Genomic DNA, 15,823 nt, shown 5'->3' with positions numbered 1-15,823 from the left:
AGCTATGTTGGAATCTCCACCCAAAAATATGGATTCAACAAAATGCGGTGATAGAGTCTGAAATTGGGACTGAAAAATTTACAGCTGATCAGCATTAGGGGCATAAAGATTACTCCAGCTCCATCAATTTCCCCCACCAGCAAGAGATATCTCCTGTTAGTGTCATTAACCTCCCTGGCGGTATGATTATTTCAGAAAAAGGGTGCTGAAAGCAGTACCATTATTTGCAAGGAAATTTGGCGTTTTATACTGTAGGCCTGTAATTCTTAGGAATAACTCACTTAAATCTGACCAAACAAGAGTCTAGTAGGCATCCCGGGTATGAATTATTTTTAAAAACAAAATTATAAATTATAATATAATAAATAATTATAAAAAATTATAAAAAATAATAATATAATTATAATAAAAATTATTCAATAATGTAATCAACTAAAAATCACTGAAATTTGCTCAGTTGCAGAATTATCGCTGTCATTGCTTTTATTTTTTTATGACGAATTTTCCCACAAATCGCTATCGCACAATTCTGCAAGTGATTATAATTTATTATCGCTGTTTTCTAGCTGCTCTAAAACCATTTTTTACATAAAGGGACACTTTTGGTTGCTATGGACAATCTACAGTTTGCAGGCAGAAAGAACAGTTTTTATTATATAAAAGTACATGTAGGGCACTGGGCAGACCACTAGGGACAAGGGGGGTGTGTGTTTTTTTTACATACAGTACTGTAATCTATAAGATTACAGTATACTGTATGTATTGTGTTTCTTTACCTTTTTGAATTTGGTGCAGTTCTCCGCTCCCGTGCGTCGTAACGACGCAGGGAATGGAGATCTGGCGGCACACAGAGGCACTGTATGAATCGAGCGAGGTCCCGCTCGCTCACACAGTGCGGTGGCATCGCTGGATCCAGGGACAAGGTAAGTAAACCAAGCCTGTGGATTCAGCAAGGCGAGCCCGAGTCTGACTCGGGGGGTTACCGTTTGTAGCCCAAAAATCTCACCCCGAGTCAGACTCTGGAATACCGCCAGGGGGGTTAACCGCTTGCCGCCCGCCGCATGCAGATATACGTCTGCAGCATGGCACGGGCAGGCAAATAGACATCCCCATTAAGAAGCGGTTGTTGCAGGCACGCACGGCTGCTGCGATCTCCGTGAGTGCGCCTGCGGATCCTGCAGACTCGATCGCCGTGGGCATACCCACGATCGTATCACAGAGAGATAGAACGGGGAGATGTTAGTGTAAACACAACATCTCCCCATTCTGCCTAGTGACACTGGCACTGATCGTGTTCCCTGTCATCTGGAACACGATCAGTGACGTGTCACAGCAAGCCACACTCCCTATAGTAAGAATCACTCCTTAGGGAACACTTAACCCCTACAGCGCCACCTAGTGGTTAACCCCTTCACTGCCAGTGTCATTTTCACAGTAACCAGTGCATTTTTTATAGCACTGTTCGCTGTAAAAATGACAATGGTCCCAAAAATGTGTCAAATGTGTCCGATGTGTCGGCCATAAAGTCGCAGTCATGATCGGAGATCGCCACCATTACTAGTAAAAAAAAATATTAATAAAAATGCTATAAAACTATTACCTATTTTGTAGACACTTTTACTTTTGCACAATTTTTTTTACCAAAAATATGTAGAAGAATATGTATAGGCCTAAACTGAGGAAAAAAAGTGTTTTTTTTATATCTTTTTGGGGGATATTTATTATCGCAAAAGGTAAAAAATATTATTATTTTTTTCAAAATGATCGCTCTATTTTTGTTTATAGCGCAAAAAATAAAAACCGCAGAGGTGATAAAATACCACCAAAAGAAATCTCTATTTGTGGGGAAAAAAAACGTCAATTTTGTTTGGGAGCCACGTCGCACGACTGCGCAATTGTCAGTTAAAGCGACGCAGTGCCGAATCGCAAAAAGTGGCCCGGTCATTTAGCAACAAAATGGTCTGGGGCTTAAGTGGTTTATGTATAAAAGAAAATAATGTGCTTGGTGTGTAAATATGCTTAACATTAAATTAATCAGATGGACAGCAGCACTCACAATATTGTACACAGCAACATCCAAAAATAAATATAAAAACGTGTTGCGGTGTCATATAAAATATATATAAATAAAACACCAGAACACCAAAAGTCCATTTAGTGATAAAATGTGCAAAGTCCTTCAATTCAGTGCAACACCCAGTGTTTAGACTAGTAAGACAAGATTCAAGGTCTGTAATCGCATCTGTGAGTTTTATTAAACCTTACATTAGGTATGAGTCATCTCAGCTCTTCCAACTTTCTCGTGGAAACCATTGTTGAAAACAAGCCAAGGGTAGTGCTCTCAGAGTGTCCATAGAAGTCAGTCAGACCAATGTTCAAATGAGAAAAGGAGAAAAGGAAAAACTCTTTGCTCAACTTCAAAATAAAAGCAAGGAATTTATTAAAAGTCTACTTACAACAGATCAGTGTAAAATGGGCATTGGAAATTTAACATTCGTCTTGTGCCCTCATGAGCGTCCCAACGTCACCGCTATTTCCTGTCCAGCCTAGGTAGGGCATAATAGTGGTGATGTTGAGATGCTTGTGAAGGCGACAAGGGAGCAGTGGATTCTAGCCAGTTGGACGTGGTGAGGAGCAATGAGGTGACGTAGAAGGCGTGGTTGAAATCAGGCCCAGTTGATGTAGCAATAATTCACCTTAAGAGAAAGTGAAGAAAGAGTGGGTTTTGCCACAGTAAGTAAACTGCAGGCAAAATAAAAACTGCCAAAAATGCTTAATCCCCTTATTCTGCAGGGGCTGTAGAAGAGGTTTGAATGTGTGGTATTTTTGGACCATGGCTGAAGATAGGTCGGTCGAAGATCTGGATGTCATGACCTCCCATTTGGCTTTTTGTATGATCTGTTCTTTGATCCCGTAGACGTTTTACATATTCTGGCCTGGTTTGTTCTGGTTTGTCTACGCGACACAGTCATATAGTTAAGCTTCTCCAACGTAAAAATGCATATAAAAGCTAAGAAGAAGGCCTTCAAAAAAAAAGGCTGAGGAATCATCATCAGCATTCCATATTTGCAAAAAATGCAACAAGAAATGTAAGGGTGCAATCAGGGCGGCTAAGATGATACACAAAGTGCGCATAGGGAAGGAGAGTAAAAAAAATCTCAAGAGGTACATAAATAGTAAGAAAGGGTGGTCAGATCATATTAGTCCCATAAAGAATGATGAAGGGAATCTGATTACTAAGGATACAGAGATGGCGAATGTATTAAATGTATTATTCGCCTCAGTCTTCACGAGGGAATCAGGGGGCTTCAGTAACCAAAACTGCAATGTTTATCCTCATGACATGTCAAAGGGGTCACCTCATGGCTAACAGAGGACAGAATTAGAAATATACTTTAAAAATATAACATTAATAAGTCGCTGGGACCAGATGGATTACACCCAAGGGTCCTTAAGGAACTCAGTCAAGTAATTGCCAGACTATTTTTCCTAATTTTTACGAACAGTCTACTGACTGGAATAGTACCAGCTGATTGGAGAAAAGCCAATGTAGCACCAATATTTAAAAAAGGGTCATGATACATCCCTGGGAATTATAGACCAGTTAGCCTAATGTCAATTGTAGGCAAGCTCATGGAGGGAATGATAAGGGAATATATACAAGATTTTAGTAATGACAGCGGTATCATTAGCAGTAATCAGTATGGATTCATGAAGAATCGTTCCTGAAAAACCAATATATTAACCTTCTATGAGGAGGTGAGCTGCTATCTAGATAAAGGAAGGCCTGTAGGCATGGTGTATCTGGATTTTGCAAAAGCATTTGATACAGTTCCCCATAAATGTTTACTGTACAAAGTAAGGTCTGTTGGCATGAACCATGGGGTGAGTACATTGATTGAAAACTGGCTACAGGGGTGAGTTCAGAGGGTAGTGATAAATGGAGAGTACTGGGAATGGTCTGGAGTGGAAAGTGGAGTCCCCCAGGGTTCTGTCTTGGGACCAATCCTATTTAATTTATTCATAAACGACCTGGAGGATGGGATAAAGAGCTCAATCTATGTATTTGCGGAAAATACTAAGCTAAGCAGGGCAATAACTTCTCAACTTCTTCAAAAACTTTGCAAGAAGATCTGAACAAATGAATGGGGTGGGCAACTACATGGCAAATGAGGTTTAATGTAGAAACATTTCAAATCTGGCTTTCTACAGACCTTGCTCCAACAGGGCAGAAAACCTCACCAGAAAAATTGCCCCTTCACAGGAATGGGGCAGTAAATGGTGAAAAATCTGCTCACCAGATCTAGAGGGGGAGAGTTCTGGCTGTACAACCTTGTGGGCTCCTGTGGTGTGAGTGTTGAGCTGGAAAGAGGCCATGTTATCAGCAGCCGTCTCTGGGATTTGATCCTTCAGCTGCTTTAAGGAAGGAGCTGTGGGCTTCCGCTTTAAGATGGGGGAGCTCATAGGAGGTAGAGGTGGCGGTGGGTGCCGATGACCTGTGTGCAGCTGTGATCAGCTGGAAACAGCCTTTGTGTGATGGAGTGAATGGCTCAAGCAGCTGCAGGCATGTGACCCCCATGCAAAGTTTACCATAGGAATTTTGGCCATGGTGTACGATGATCTTTTGGTTTAAATGTATATATGCTAAAACAGAGGGATTACGAAGGATACATTGTAAACTAATAAGTACTTTTTGAGCTGAAAAAGATGACTGTTGCTCTTTGAAAATAATATGCTCTCACCTAAGGAAAATAACAAATACAATGCAATCCGTACAAATAATTCTGGTCATTCAGCTTCCTTTAACAAATGAGCACCACATATTTAATTTGCATTCCTCTAGCACTCATCATTAATCCACATGAGAACAATACAAATATGATGTCAGGTTCTGTGATCACAAAACTAAACAGTGAGCCATTGGCTATAAAACACCCAGTAGCTGTCATTTACCATGAGTTCCACATAGGAGTAACAGCCCAACAATTTATTAATTGCCCAGGGGGTAAATGTCATTTGCCCTCCAGCCCCATCACCCCCTGGCAATAACTCTGTTTTTTTTTATTTGTTTGTTTTTTGGGGTGTTTTTCTACATTTTTTTTGTAACTCTACCCACCTGTCTCTATAATATGGCTAGTCTTTACATGTTGAGTACATTTTATATGAAACATTTGGGGACAATATGCTGTGTATAAGACATATCATTGCCATCTTGACTTATTGATGTTTATTTGTGGCTGCTGTTATCCCACAACTATATATAAAAAAAAATCAGAAAAATACTTTGACCAAAGGATTTCATTGTCTGCATTTGAACTCCTTTAGTTATCCTGTAACTTTCAGATGAAAGTGAGCCCTATAATCTGAATGAAGATACATAGGCCGTACAAACGATATAAACAACAATGGAGGGACATTTTTCATTTAAAGTGAAAATGACCTTAAGGAGCATTGTGGTAGGCATGAGCACTTAAGTCAGCCATAGATGGTACGATATTTTTTCCTGCAACCTGTGGTTGTAGGGAAAAAAAATCTCAACTCAGCCAGTGTTTATGGGGGGAATGGCTCCCGTGGACCTACAGTATTGTGTTCCTTCTGAATCGTCTATGGATCTCTTTACATTTTCAGGTGTGTTAAATATGTAATCCCTCTACCGTGTGCTTTCTTCTCCTGGCTCCTTCAAAACCACAGGATTTACAAGTCAGTGGACTTAGCCACAGCATACAGGGTTTAGCTGAATTTCTTCCCTGTACTGACGGGCACCTTAAAGGTGCTAATTCCATAGCTGTCATCGCTGTCACCGGTCACTGAATTAGAACATACATGCAGATCAGGAATTCTGACTTTAAATTTTTATTTTACTGGCTTTCATCCTTGTTCTGTGTAAGTGACTATAAGGGGTTGATTTACCAAATTTGAGAGTGAAAAATCTGGTGCAGCTGTGCATGGTAGCCAATCTGCTTCTAACTTCAGCTTGTTAAATTAAGCTTTGACAAAAAAAAAAATGGTTTCTATGTGCACCAGATTTTTAACTCTTTTAGTAAATCAACCCTAAGTGACTAAGTCAATGACTAAGTGAAATAATTGAAGTCATGGAATGTCAGGCAACTATCATTTTCAGAAGAAGGCCAGCAAGGGTAGCCTTCCTTTTTATTTTAGTATAGTTTTCAGAATCTCAGTGTTTTCTTTTTACCTTGCAAACGAGAGGAAAATGGTGTCAATAGAAATAATATATTCCTTTCTCCTGGTTAGTGGTGTTCATAATGGCTTCATTTTTTATCCTTAAAATGTACCCCAGTGTGTGTAATTTAGTTTATAACAATATTTTGTAGGGGGCTCCTTATGTCTCAATACTTACAATGTTCATTATAAAATCTGTAAGATGAAATAAAATAGTGTACCTAACTATATACTGTAAGTAAAAACCTTACTAACTCACTAACTGTAAAGCCAGTGTGTTATTACCAGTTCAATACTTTTAGTCATATTTCCTATATTATTATATTATATTATTATTATGTTTTTTCTCCTCCAGATTTGTGATAAAGAATGGCATTACTATGTCATCAACATAGACTTCCCTCTGGTAACATTGTACATGGATGGATCAACATATGAGCCATATCTGGTGACCAATGACTGGCCAATTCACCCATCCCACATTGCAATGCAGCTGACTGTGGGTGCTTGCTGGCAAGGTAAGTCTGCTACTTGTATTTTATTCAGCAAATAAAAAAGTTTAGAACTTAAGTTTAATCTGCCTATAATTTGTCTTCCTGCCCCCATCAACGAATTAATGATTTAAATAAAAAAAATCCATTTTCATCACATACTGTATTTTATACCAGCGAGGCATGCTTTTCTATGCAATGCAGGCAGCCCACAGCTTGTGGGAGGACCAGCAGGGTGCTGTAAAAAACCAGCAGGGTGATTCCTGAAAACAGGAGAGTGCAAAATCTGGTGCAGCTGTGTATGGTAGCCAATCGGCTTCTAACTTAAGCTTGTTCCTGAAAACATCACAGCTCCTCAGCACTCCACTCAAGAGCTCTCAACCCTGATTTAGACACTGGACTGTCTCATGGGAGAAGGTATGCAAATATAAACATTCCTTGATGAGTGGGTGTCAGTCTGGAGTAGTAGATGTTCATGGGAAGACTTTTTAAAGACTTTATAAATTAAGATGAAAGGGTCAGCCCATTTTATAAGATATTACATTCTGTGTCACCTCCATTGTTTTTTCTTCTTTGTCAAGCCACTATGTTTTCAGCCACTATAGGTATTTAGATGAATTGGCTTTATTTGAGCCAACGATTTGCACCACCAGAGTATGTTTGTGAAGTAATTTCTCCAATACAATACATTTACCTAAGAAATAAGACCATATTTTATGTTATTATGTTTTTCCTGCTTTCCCTCCTGACATCTGCCTAAATACTGTAGATGCCTGTGCACTATACCTAAAATTTAAGTGTACCAGTAATGTTTTAAAGTGAACAAGTTTTGTATGTTAAAAACACAACATTATTATTAAAATTGTTCTGTCTGTGAGATTCTGAACCTGGGCCCTGCTCTGCATTGAGAGCCAGTGACTTTCCAAATCTCCCAGATGTTCAAGACCTTGGCTGCAGCTTGCGTCGGGTGTTCCTAAACTACACACACAACAATTTGGACAAAACTAAATGCATGCATTTAGATACAAATGTTACTTTGTCATTTAAAAATCAGTACAGCCGTGCTATAGATAATCCCAGAAGATTGGAAAATACTAACAGATTCACTCACTTTTGCTTCCTTTTTTCTCTCTCATTTTTATCACCCATTGCAGTCATTCATACTGTATCTCCATTACAATTCAGCAGATCTACTGAAATCATTTTAAACATATACTTATTTTAACAAATGTATATGGCCTAAATTAAAATTTTGACAAAGGTACCTTGAAGGTTGTGTTGCAGCCGGGATTATGAGAGAGCTATAAACGTGTTTTAATGGTTTCCCAGGAGTATCAGTGTGACTAGATTTGTTTGTAGCACAATATAAATATGTCTCATTAAAATGTATAGCCTACCTGGATCCATCCAGACACGCTATGTTATGACCAAGCTGCAGCTTAGCTGTTGTTTAGGAAACAGGCCAAGATGACTGTCAGTTCTGATAATGTAAAGGGTAGTTTTGCATTGGGTTGTAAATATTTTATAGACTAGATGTTAAGATGAAGAAGACAATATAACCAGTTACAGAATGTTATGGCTTAATTTTCAATTTGTAGGTCCCAGCATGATTTGGTAGTACTTTGAGTTTGAACCTGGAAGGGGAATATTAAGGATTTCATAGTTCCAGCTGTCCTGAGCCATGCACGAGCCTGAGCAGATGAAAAATGCATGCCCACAAATTAATGCTTTCAGTGCTGTGAATTATAGAATAATACAAGCAAAATGTATTAAATAATGTACGCTTAACTGTTCATTATGAAACAAAGTCTAAAAGATTGCGGTATGTATGTTCTTGCAATGATTTAACATTTCACAGTTTCACTTTAAGCCTCTCCCTGGATATGGTAATTCACAGAGATTTTGAATGGGCTGTAAAGCTCTCACAGAGATAAAACATTTCTTTCACTATTGAAAGTATGGGCAAAATGCTTTCTAAAAGCTGCTTCAATGATGCACTTGTGATAAAGTGTAATAGATGTTCTAGTACATGGCTTACCATCATCAGCACCACAGAGTGTTGCTTTTTAGCAAGCTCCTAAAGCCTAACTCTAGTCAAAACCTATATAGATTCTTCCTGGGGTAGAGGTATTTCTTCGCATACCCTTTTCTAAAGGGAGGAAATCACTAACAAATTGATTTATGGTAAATCTAGTAGGCAATCAGAGAAACTGGAAAGGGTGAAATAAAATTGAAAAATCTATCAAATTGTATGACACCCATTACCTTAGTTTCTTGCCCTGTTATATCAGAGATAGGAAGTGAGGAGAGATCTACCCTTTACCTCCTCTGCTAGTCAGTACTCACAATTTTCACTAAAGCAACTGTTTCTGGCCACACTTACATGATCACCTCTGCCAACCAAACCACGGTTATCCCTGCTTCTGTGCTCAGTCAACAATGAAGAGTGCTATGCTTATGCGTGTATTTTGCTCATACTGAAGAAAACTGTATCAGGCCACAAGTGAACCATGCCCAGGATCACCTGCTGCAAGTGGTCTTGAGCATGGTATGCTTTACAATTTCCAGGAATGGTTTTGATCACTCATACTACACGAATGAACCGGAGAAGGGGGGTGAACCGTGTCCAGGGTGAGTGCACCCTTAATCGGACATGTGTATGTGCCTCAGTAAGACAAGTATTAGCTAATGGTTCACAAGCATTCTAGAGCTTATCTACATTGGATTTTATTTTTATTTTAGTAGATTGCTTTGTCCAAAATTAAAAGAAAAGTATGGGCATACAAAAAAACAAACATTATTACTCTCCTACAGTAGGTGAATGCAGCATCGATCCGCTGGCTCTGAAGTGAGAACTAAATGATTAAACACCACTTATCACTCAGCCCTCCCCTTTCATTCTGAGCAGAGAGCCCTCAGTCATCGGCTCTCTGCTCTACCCTTACAGCTCTAACTGGAGAACTAGACTGTAGAGGGGGCAGGATGGGCTGACCCAGGGTGAGCCAGGAGCAAGTCCAGGCATCTGAGTGGATCTTGACCATGTGGTTGGGATCTTTCCAGAGCCTGGACCGACTGACATCAGCCAACAGCAGACTTTAGTGCATTGTTCACTAAAAACGTGTCACAGGATTGTAGAACAAACTGCACTCCTGTGACCTACAGAAGAAGTATACCCAAAATAGCTTTGGCCATACCTTTCCTTTAAGGAAATGTTCAGGTTACATCTGTGCTCTATGTCACACTTTTTTTGTTTATTCATCCACCCACGGTCAATAGCTAATTTTACACAATATAATTAGACAATCCCCACAGATAAAACATGCTCATCCTTGAAAGGTATATTGTGTTTTAGCACCCACTACAGACATTTATGGCAGTAAAAACATCATTACCACTTACAATGGAAAGGCAATACAAGATCAATCACACAATATTTTAAAGCCTACTGATCACACAACATTAGAGACTCACACTAATAAAGCCCATCTCTGGGCCTGACACATTCCCCAGAGGTCCCCCTTTGCTGTTGTCACCCCTGAGGCCCCCTCCCTGGATCCTGAGAGGTCCCTACTACTTGGCAGCCAAACGGAAGTGTCCACATCATGCAATGAACACCTTAATAAACCTGCTGAAGGACCCCCTGTCCTATACACAGAAAAGAGAGATGCCTTAGGACTGGGATGTGCTTTGACTGTGGATTTGGATGAGTAAAGGGCCATTTTAGGTAGTTTCTTGCATTACGCCAGTGATTAGTTAGAGTTAGGGGCTAGAATGGGTCCAGGTAAGAGCAGCCTAATTTCTTGGCAGGGATTAAGGATGTCCTCACTGTGAAGTGAATAGGGATGAGGTTCAGATTTACCACAACCATGGGTTCATGGCAAATTTTTAGGCTCGCTGCCTAAAATAAGGAACAACCTATAATGCAGTGAATTGCCTTTGCTTCTGGTCAGCTGGGTCACAAGATTTAATAATCTAAAATAATAGATTACCCAGCTTACTCATTATAAATGTTGGCTCACATCAGCCATATCGTCATTGTTTTTTGGAGCCTTTAGGTAGCGCTGACAATTGTGTGTAGAGAGAGAGATTTTTTTTGCATTGGTAAAATCCCTGCAGTGCATGACTTTCCATGCCTTTTGTTTGATAATGACTTAATTATTTGCTTTAGAAATAGCTGGATTTGAAGAACAAGATTCAATAGGGTTTGTTGTAAAGGTAATGAAGCAAGATTTGTGAAACTGTTTGAAAATTGAACCCAAGCAGATCTGCTCACTCCTATAAGGCAATTAAGAATCTCCTAAATGCAATTCAGGAATGGTTTAGTTGGGGGTTCTCAACAGTGACCAGGTCCAAAAGTAAGGTAATATGCTATGCTACCTGCTATTCTACAAGGTAGTGTGTCTTCCACTTCTCAAAGTAGAAAATTACAAAAGAGCCTGAAGAGGCATGCATGTCTAAAGATTTTTACTTGGTAATACTGATCTCTCGAATTTGCTCTGTTGCTCTTTGTTAGAGATTCTTAACGGGAGGATGAAGGGGGCAAGTCACTTCCAGAGCTCACATTAAAGAGAGGTTCTATCTTCATAAGTGTTTCACTGTACCACTGGCAGCCTTTCTAATCAGATGTGTTTAGTACCATTATAAACACCTTATATCTTTGCAAAGCCATTGCAAGTTTCTTTGATTTTAGTTATAAAAATAAAACATGCAATGTGTGTGGTTTTCAAAGGCTGCATGTTGTTTTCAAAGTTTAGAAAGTCCCCCATCCATACACAGTTATAAAAACCGTACTTTGTTATTGTTCACTTCACCATGGTTTTGTTTTAAAAAAAAATGGCACCTTCTTCCCTTTGCCTGTTTGAGCACTGCAAAACTATGAAGTATTCAAATGCCAATGCCTACTTATTTTTGTTCTAAATTACTGTATTTATATTTTTGTAGCTAAAGAGCAGTGGTGACATTGGATTTAAACCCTTGTTTGCTTTGGAATGTATACAGGTTGTAGAGCAACACAAAATTGTAAGCTATCTTTAGGAAGCCTGCTGAATAGAACCCCAACTCTATGAAAATAAATGGTCCCTTTATGTGGGGCCTTTAAACATGATATTATTATGTGCCAATAATGAAGAATTTACAACAACACATTTCTTTGAAAACTATCACATTAAAGAGGAAAATTGATATGGTGTGTGAAAAGGCACGTAAAACAGATCTCTTTGGTTTCTACCTGGTGCTTGGGCTTGGAACACTGACCATTCCTGAGTAGAAAACACGCAAAGTTCCCAAATTACCTGTAAATGGACAGGGCATGTTCAAGGGGAAGCTATAGAGAGGATAAGAACTGTTCTTTGTGGCATATGAGCAAATTATGAGGGACAATAAATACATAAGAAGGCTGCCAAGAATAGCAATATGAAATTCTGTGGTGATATGGACCATAGTGCAGAAGTAGAGAAAATGCACAGAGAGATCCAGGTCACAAGGTTCAGCCAGATTTATTTAAGTTAAAGATGTAAAAAAAAAATGGTTTACTTTACGGCAACTCTAACAGGGTTCCAAACCCACATCATTGAGGGTAGATGTAGATTAACTTTCCACATCCATACTGGTCAACCTGATTTCTTTAAGAATAAATTGTAAATTACCTGGATGACATTGAATCTTGAGTAAACTAAGTACATTTGCAGACTATTAGTTGTAATTTTCTTATTCCATGCTTAGGGATATTTACCCTTGGTACAATAGGACAACCAGGTGAGGACCTCTTCTTTTTTTTGTGCAGTTTTGGGAAAGTGTAAAAAGCAGTCGTATTGGGGTTGATTTACTAAAACTGGAGCGTGCAAAATCTGGTGCAGCTCTGCATAGAAACCATCCAGCTTCCAGTTTTTTTTTGCTCAAAGCTTAATTAAACAAGTTGAAGTTAGAAGCTGATTGGCTCACGGGGACTAGCGACCGGAGATGACGTGGTGCACGTGAAGCACGCACGTCGGAGGGAGGAGCGGCCCACGATACGGATCTGACCCGGAGGAGGATGGAGGGACCTAGACCCGGCGGCGCTCCAGAGGCAGCGATCGCGCTGCAGCGAGGGATCTCACCGCGGGGCTAGCTCCCCCATTGCGGAAAAAGACCAGCATCCGCCGCCTTCCGATGGCCCCGCACTCTCCGGCCCCCCCTCGTGCCGCTCTGGGAGTCAGCTGTTAAGGTACAGGACGAATTGAACAGAAGGAGGCTCCCACTTGCGGCGCTCCTGCCTGCCTCCCACCCCCCCCTACTGTTTGGTGGTGAGCCCAGGACATCCCATTAGATCAGGTAATATGGACCCTTTTTTATTTTCTTCCTCTCTCCATAAGACTACACCATGGTAACCTTTGGAGCATGGATCAATGCACTGACAGCAGGGGACAGGTAATGATAAGTTGCATCTCCTATGGCAAACGGCCACTCTGCATGTGTGTAAATTAACTGTATTCTTAGAGACCCTGCATTGGTAAAGCATAAATCAGAGGAAGAAATCAATGATAAGGACGATTTGAGGAACCGCTTATGCCCTATAAAGATTATAGGGATCTTTGCAGGGTCGCTATAGCTTCCTGGCGTTTTCCTTGTTTTTTTTCTCTTTCCCCCTCAAAGCTATTCACATGTGAACTCAAGTATCCAAAGCGCATGGGTCTATACTTTAAACACTGTGGATATTGATGCAGGTTAGAGTGTGGAAGCATATTGACATTTCAGAGACACTATCTCTCCCTGCAAACCATAATTAATTTGGTGAGGAGTGACGCCCCGGAGTATGGGTCCGAGTCAGGGAATTCCATACAAATTGCATTAACTCTAAATAATAAGGCTGGCTATCAACCCAAAAAAAAAAAAAGGAGAAATACACGGATACCAAAAGTAATTGGGTTAGTTTCTTAAAAGACTTTCGCTCCCACCCTTATAAAGGGCAGCTAAATTACGGGGAGGCTGAACGGAAACCTCAGCAGAAAAATCCACGAAGTTTTACTCCCCAGGTTTAACCTGGCTCATAGGACAGGTTTATTATACCGGCCCAAGGTATCAAAAATCTGAGAAGCGGAGCGCAACCCCAGGGGGATTGCGTCTAATACGCCCCACTATACTCAGGAGGAGCACTAACCCCCCAAAAAAAAAAACAACAAAAAAAAAAGAGGGGAAGAAGGGGACACAAACTTAACCCCCCTCCCCCTTTTTGGGAGGACGGCGGCTCAAAAACCACTAGGTGTTTCTAAGTGGAGAATCCCTAAAGAAAAAGTCCCCAATCGGACAGGGGTGCAACACTTCCTAAAATAGAGAGAGGCTGATCCGCCTCCCCCAGGTATATCTTAGGGTATCGGGTTAATCCCCGGAACCCCTAAAAAACTTTCGGAAATGTCAGGTGGTAACTTCTGATTAGGGGGAGGAAAAAAAAAAAAGGGAGAAGAAAAACCTTCAACCTCTCCCCCCCTTTTAGGAAATCACGCCATAGCGAGATACAAAAATTGTGCGGTTTCGGCAAAAAAAAAAAAAAAAAAAAAGGGGGGGTGTTAGGCCCCTCATTTAATGCTCAAACTGGGGAAGCGCATCAGAGCGACAAAAAAACACAAAATGAACAGATCAACAAGGGGGGCTGCTTCGAAAGCCCCAAAGGATATTCCCTCTCCAACTACGATTAGACACTACATGACCCCGGGCACAAAGAGCCCAGGCACGATTAAAAAAACAGAAAAAACGGGGGTAAACAAAAAGGGAGGAGTGGGGGCAGCAAATCTGACATCTGATACTTTAACAGAACTGGATCAGGTAGCTAGCCAAGTAGAAGAACAGAGCTCGGACTCTCACATCCCAACCACGGGAGAAATGGCGGCAATGTTAATGAGATTGGAGAACGTTATAAAAGAGGAAATCAGTACATTAAGAACGGACTTATTCCACATGCTGGAACGGGTAGAGGAAGCGGAGAAAAAAATAGAAAAGCAGGACCAGGATTTAAATGAACTGAGGACTCAGCACCTGACTATGAAACAAAATCAGAGATGGCTGCAATATCGTCTCGAAGATCAAGAGAACCGCAATAGAAGGCAAAATTTAAGATTACGATCTGTAAAGGAGGAGAAGGGCGAAGACCTGAGGAAAATCCTCGAAGATTTGTTCCTCCCCCTCCTCGATAATGGCTCGGAGGGCCCTCTTAGAATAGAACGGGTCCATCGTGTGGGGAAGACGAGGGAGGGAGGAGGGAATTGGCATAGGGACATAATTGTGAGGTTCAGACATTTTGAAGATAAAGAGACAATTTGGTTAAAACTGAGAAGAAAACCTCCCTTATCTTACGACGGCAGGGAGATTCAGATCTTCACGGATCTGGCCTGGGAAACCCTAGCCAGAAGAAGACACCTAAAACCCCTCCTGGAACAGATGCGTCAACTCAATATAAGCTACCAATGGGGCTTTCCGGCCTGTTTGATAGGCCATAAAGAGGGAGTGTCAGCGAAATTAATATTTCCCGAAGAACTCTCAGGGTTCTGCCGTAAACTGGACATGCCGGTCATAGAAATACCAGGATGGGTGGAATAGCGGTCAGATAACAGCCCGCCCTTTGGGGCGGTTGCGGGTGGGGCGGCCGGACAGGATGGGGAGAGGGAGGGAGGAAGGGCTGGGGGGCGATTAGAGAAGGGCATAAGGAGGGCAGATCCGTAACTCCTCCCATATAAGAACTAGTCCTGTGAGAACAGGAGGGAGGGGCGTGGGGTGTAACACCTCATCCACAAGAACCGATGGGTAGGGGATACCAAAGATCCCTACGGTTCAGGGGTGAAGATCTGGCTTGGGTAGGGGTGGGTGAGGGGGGAGGGGGAGGGGGGTGGGAAGGGTATCATGGCTCCCAGGAATCTTCCGGAAAAGTCCCGTGCATTTAAGGAGGCGACTTGGTTATCGGAAATGACAGAAGTAAAATTTTTATCCTATAACGTAAAGGGATTAAACTCAGTAGGTAAAAGATTAAAGGTCCTAGCAGAGATTGAACAACTTAGAGCTGATGTAGTGTTTATTCAAGAAACGCACTTGACCATGGAAGCTAATATCAAGCTCTACTCCCCGGCGTACCCTACTTGGGTTTACGGCGATTCCATCTCAAAACGCGCAAGGGGAGTAGCGATTGG

General features: G+C 41.1%; 1 protein-coding gene across 1 annotated transcript in view; it reads left to right on the top strand.

The window, feature by feature from the left end:
* Window positions 1-15,823, top strand: part of CLSTN2 (calsyntenin 2) — a 1,124,690-nt gene that overhangs the window by 1,014,112 nt on the left and 94,755 nt on the right. Inside the window, 1 exon segment of the mRNA XM_040349061.1 lies at window positions 6,536-6,698. Coding sequence (XP_040204995.1) covers window positions 6,536-6,698 — 163 coding nt within the window.

The sequence above is a fragment of the Rana temporaria genome, chromosome 4 (assembly GCF_905171775.1).
Source record: "Rana temporaria chromosome 4, aRanTem1.1, whole genome shotgun sequence".
Taxonomy (NCBI): domain Eukaryota; kingdom Metazoa; phylum Chordata; class Amphibia; order Anura; family Ranidae; genus Rana; species Rana temporaria.
This window is presented reverse-complemented; position numbering and strand designations above follow the sequence as displayed.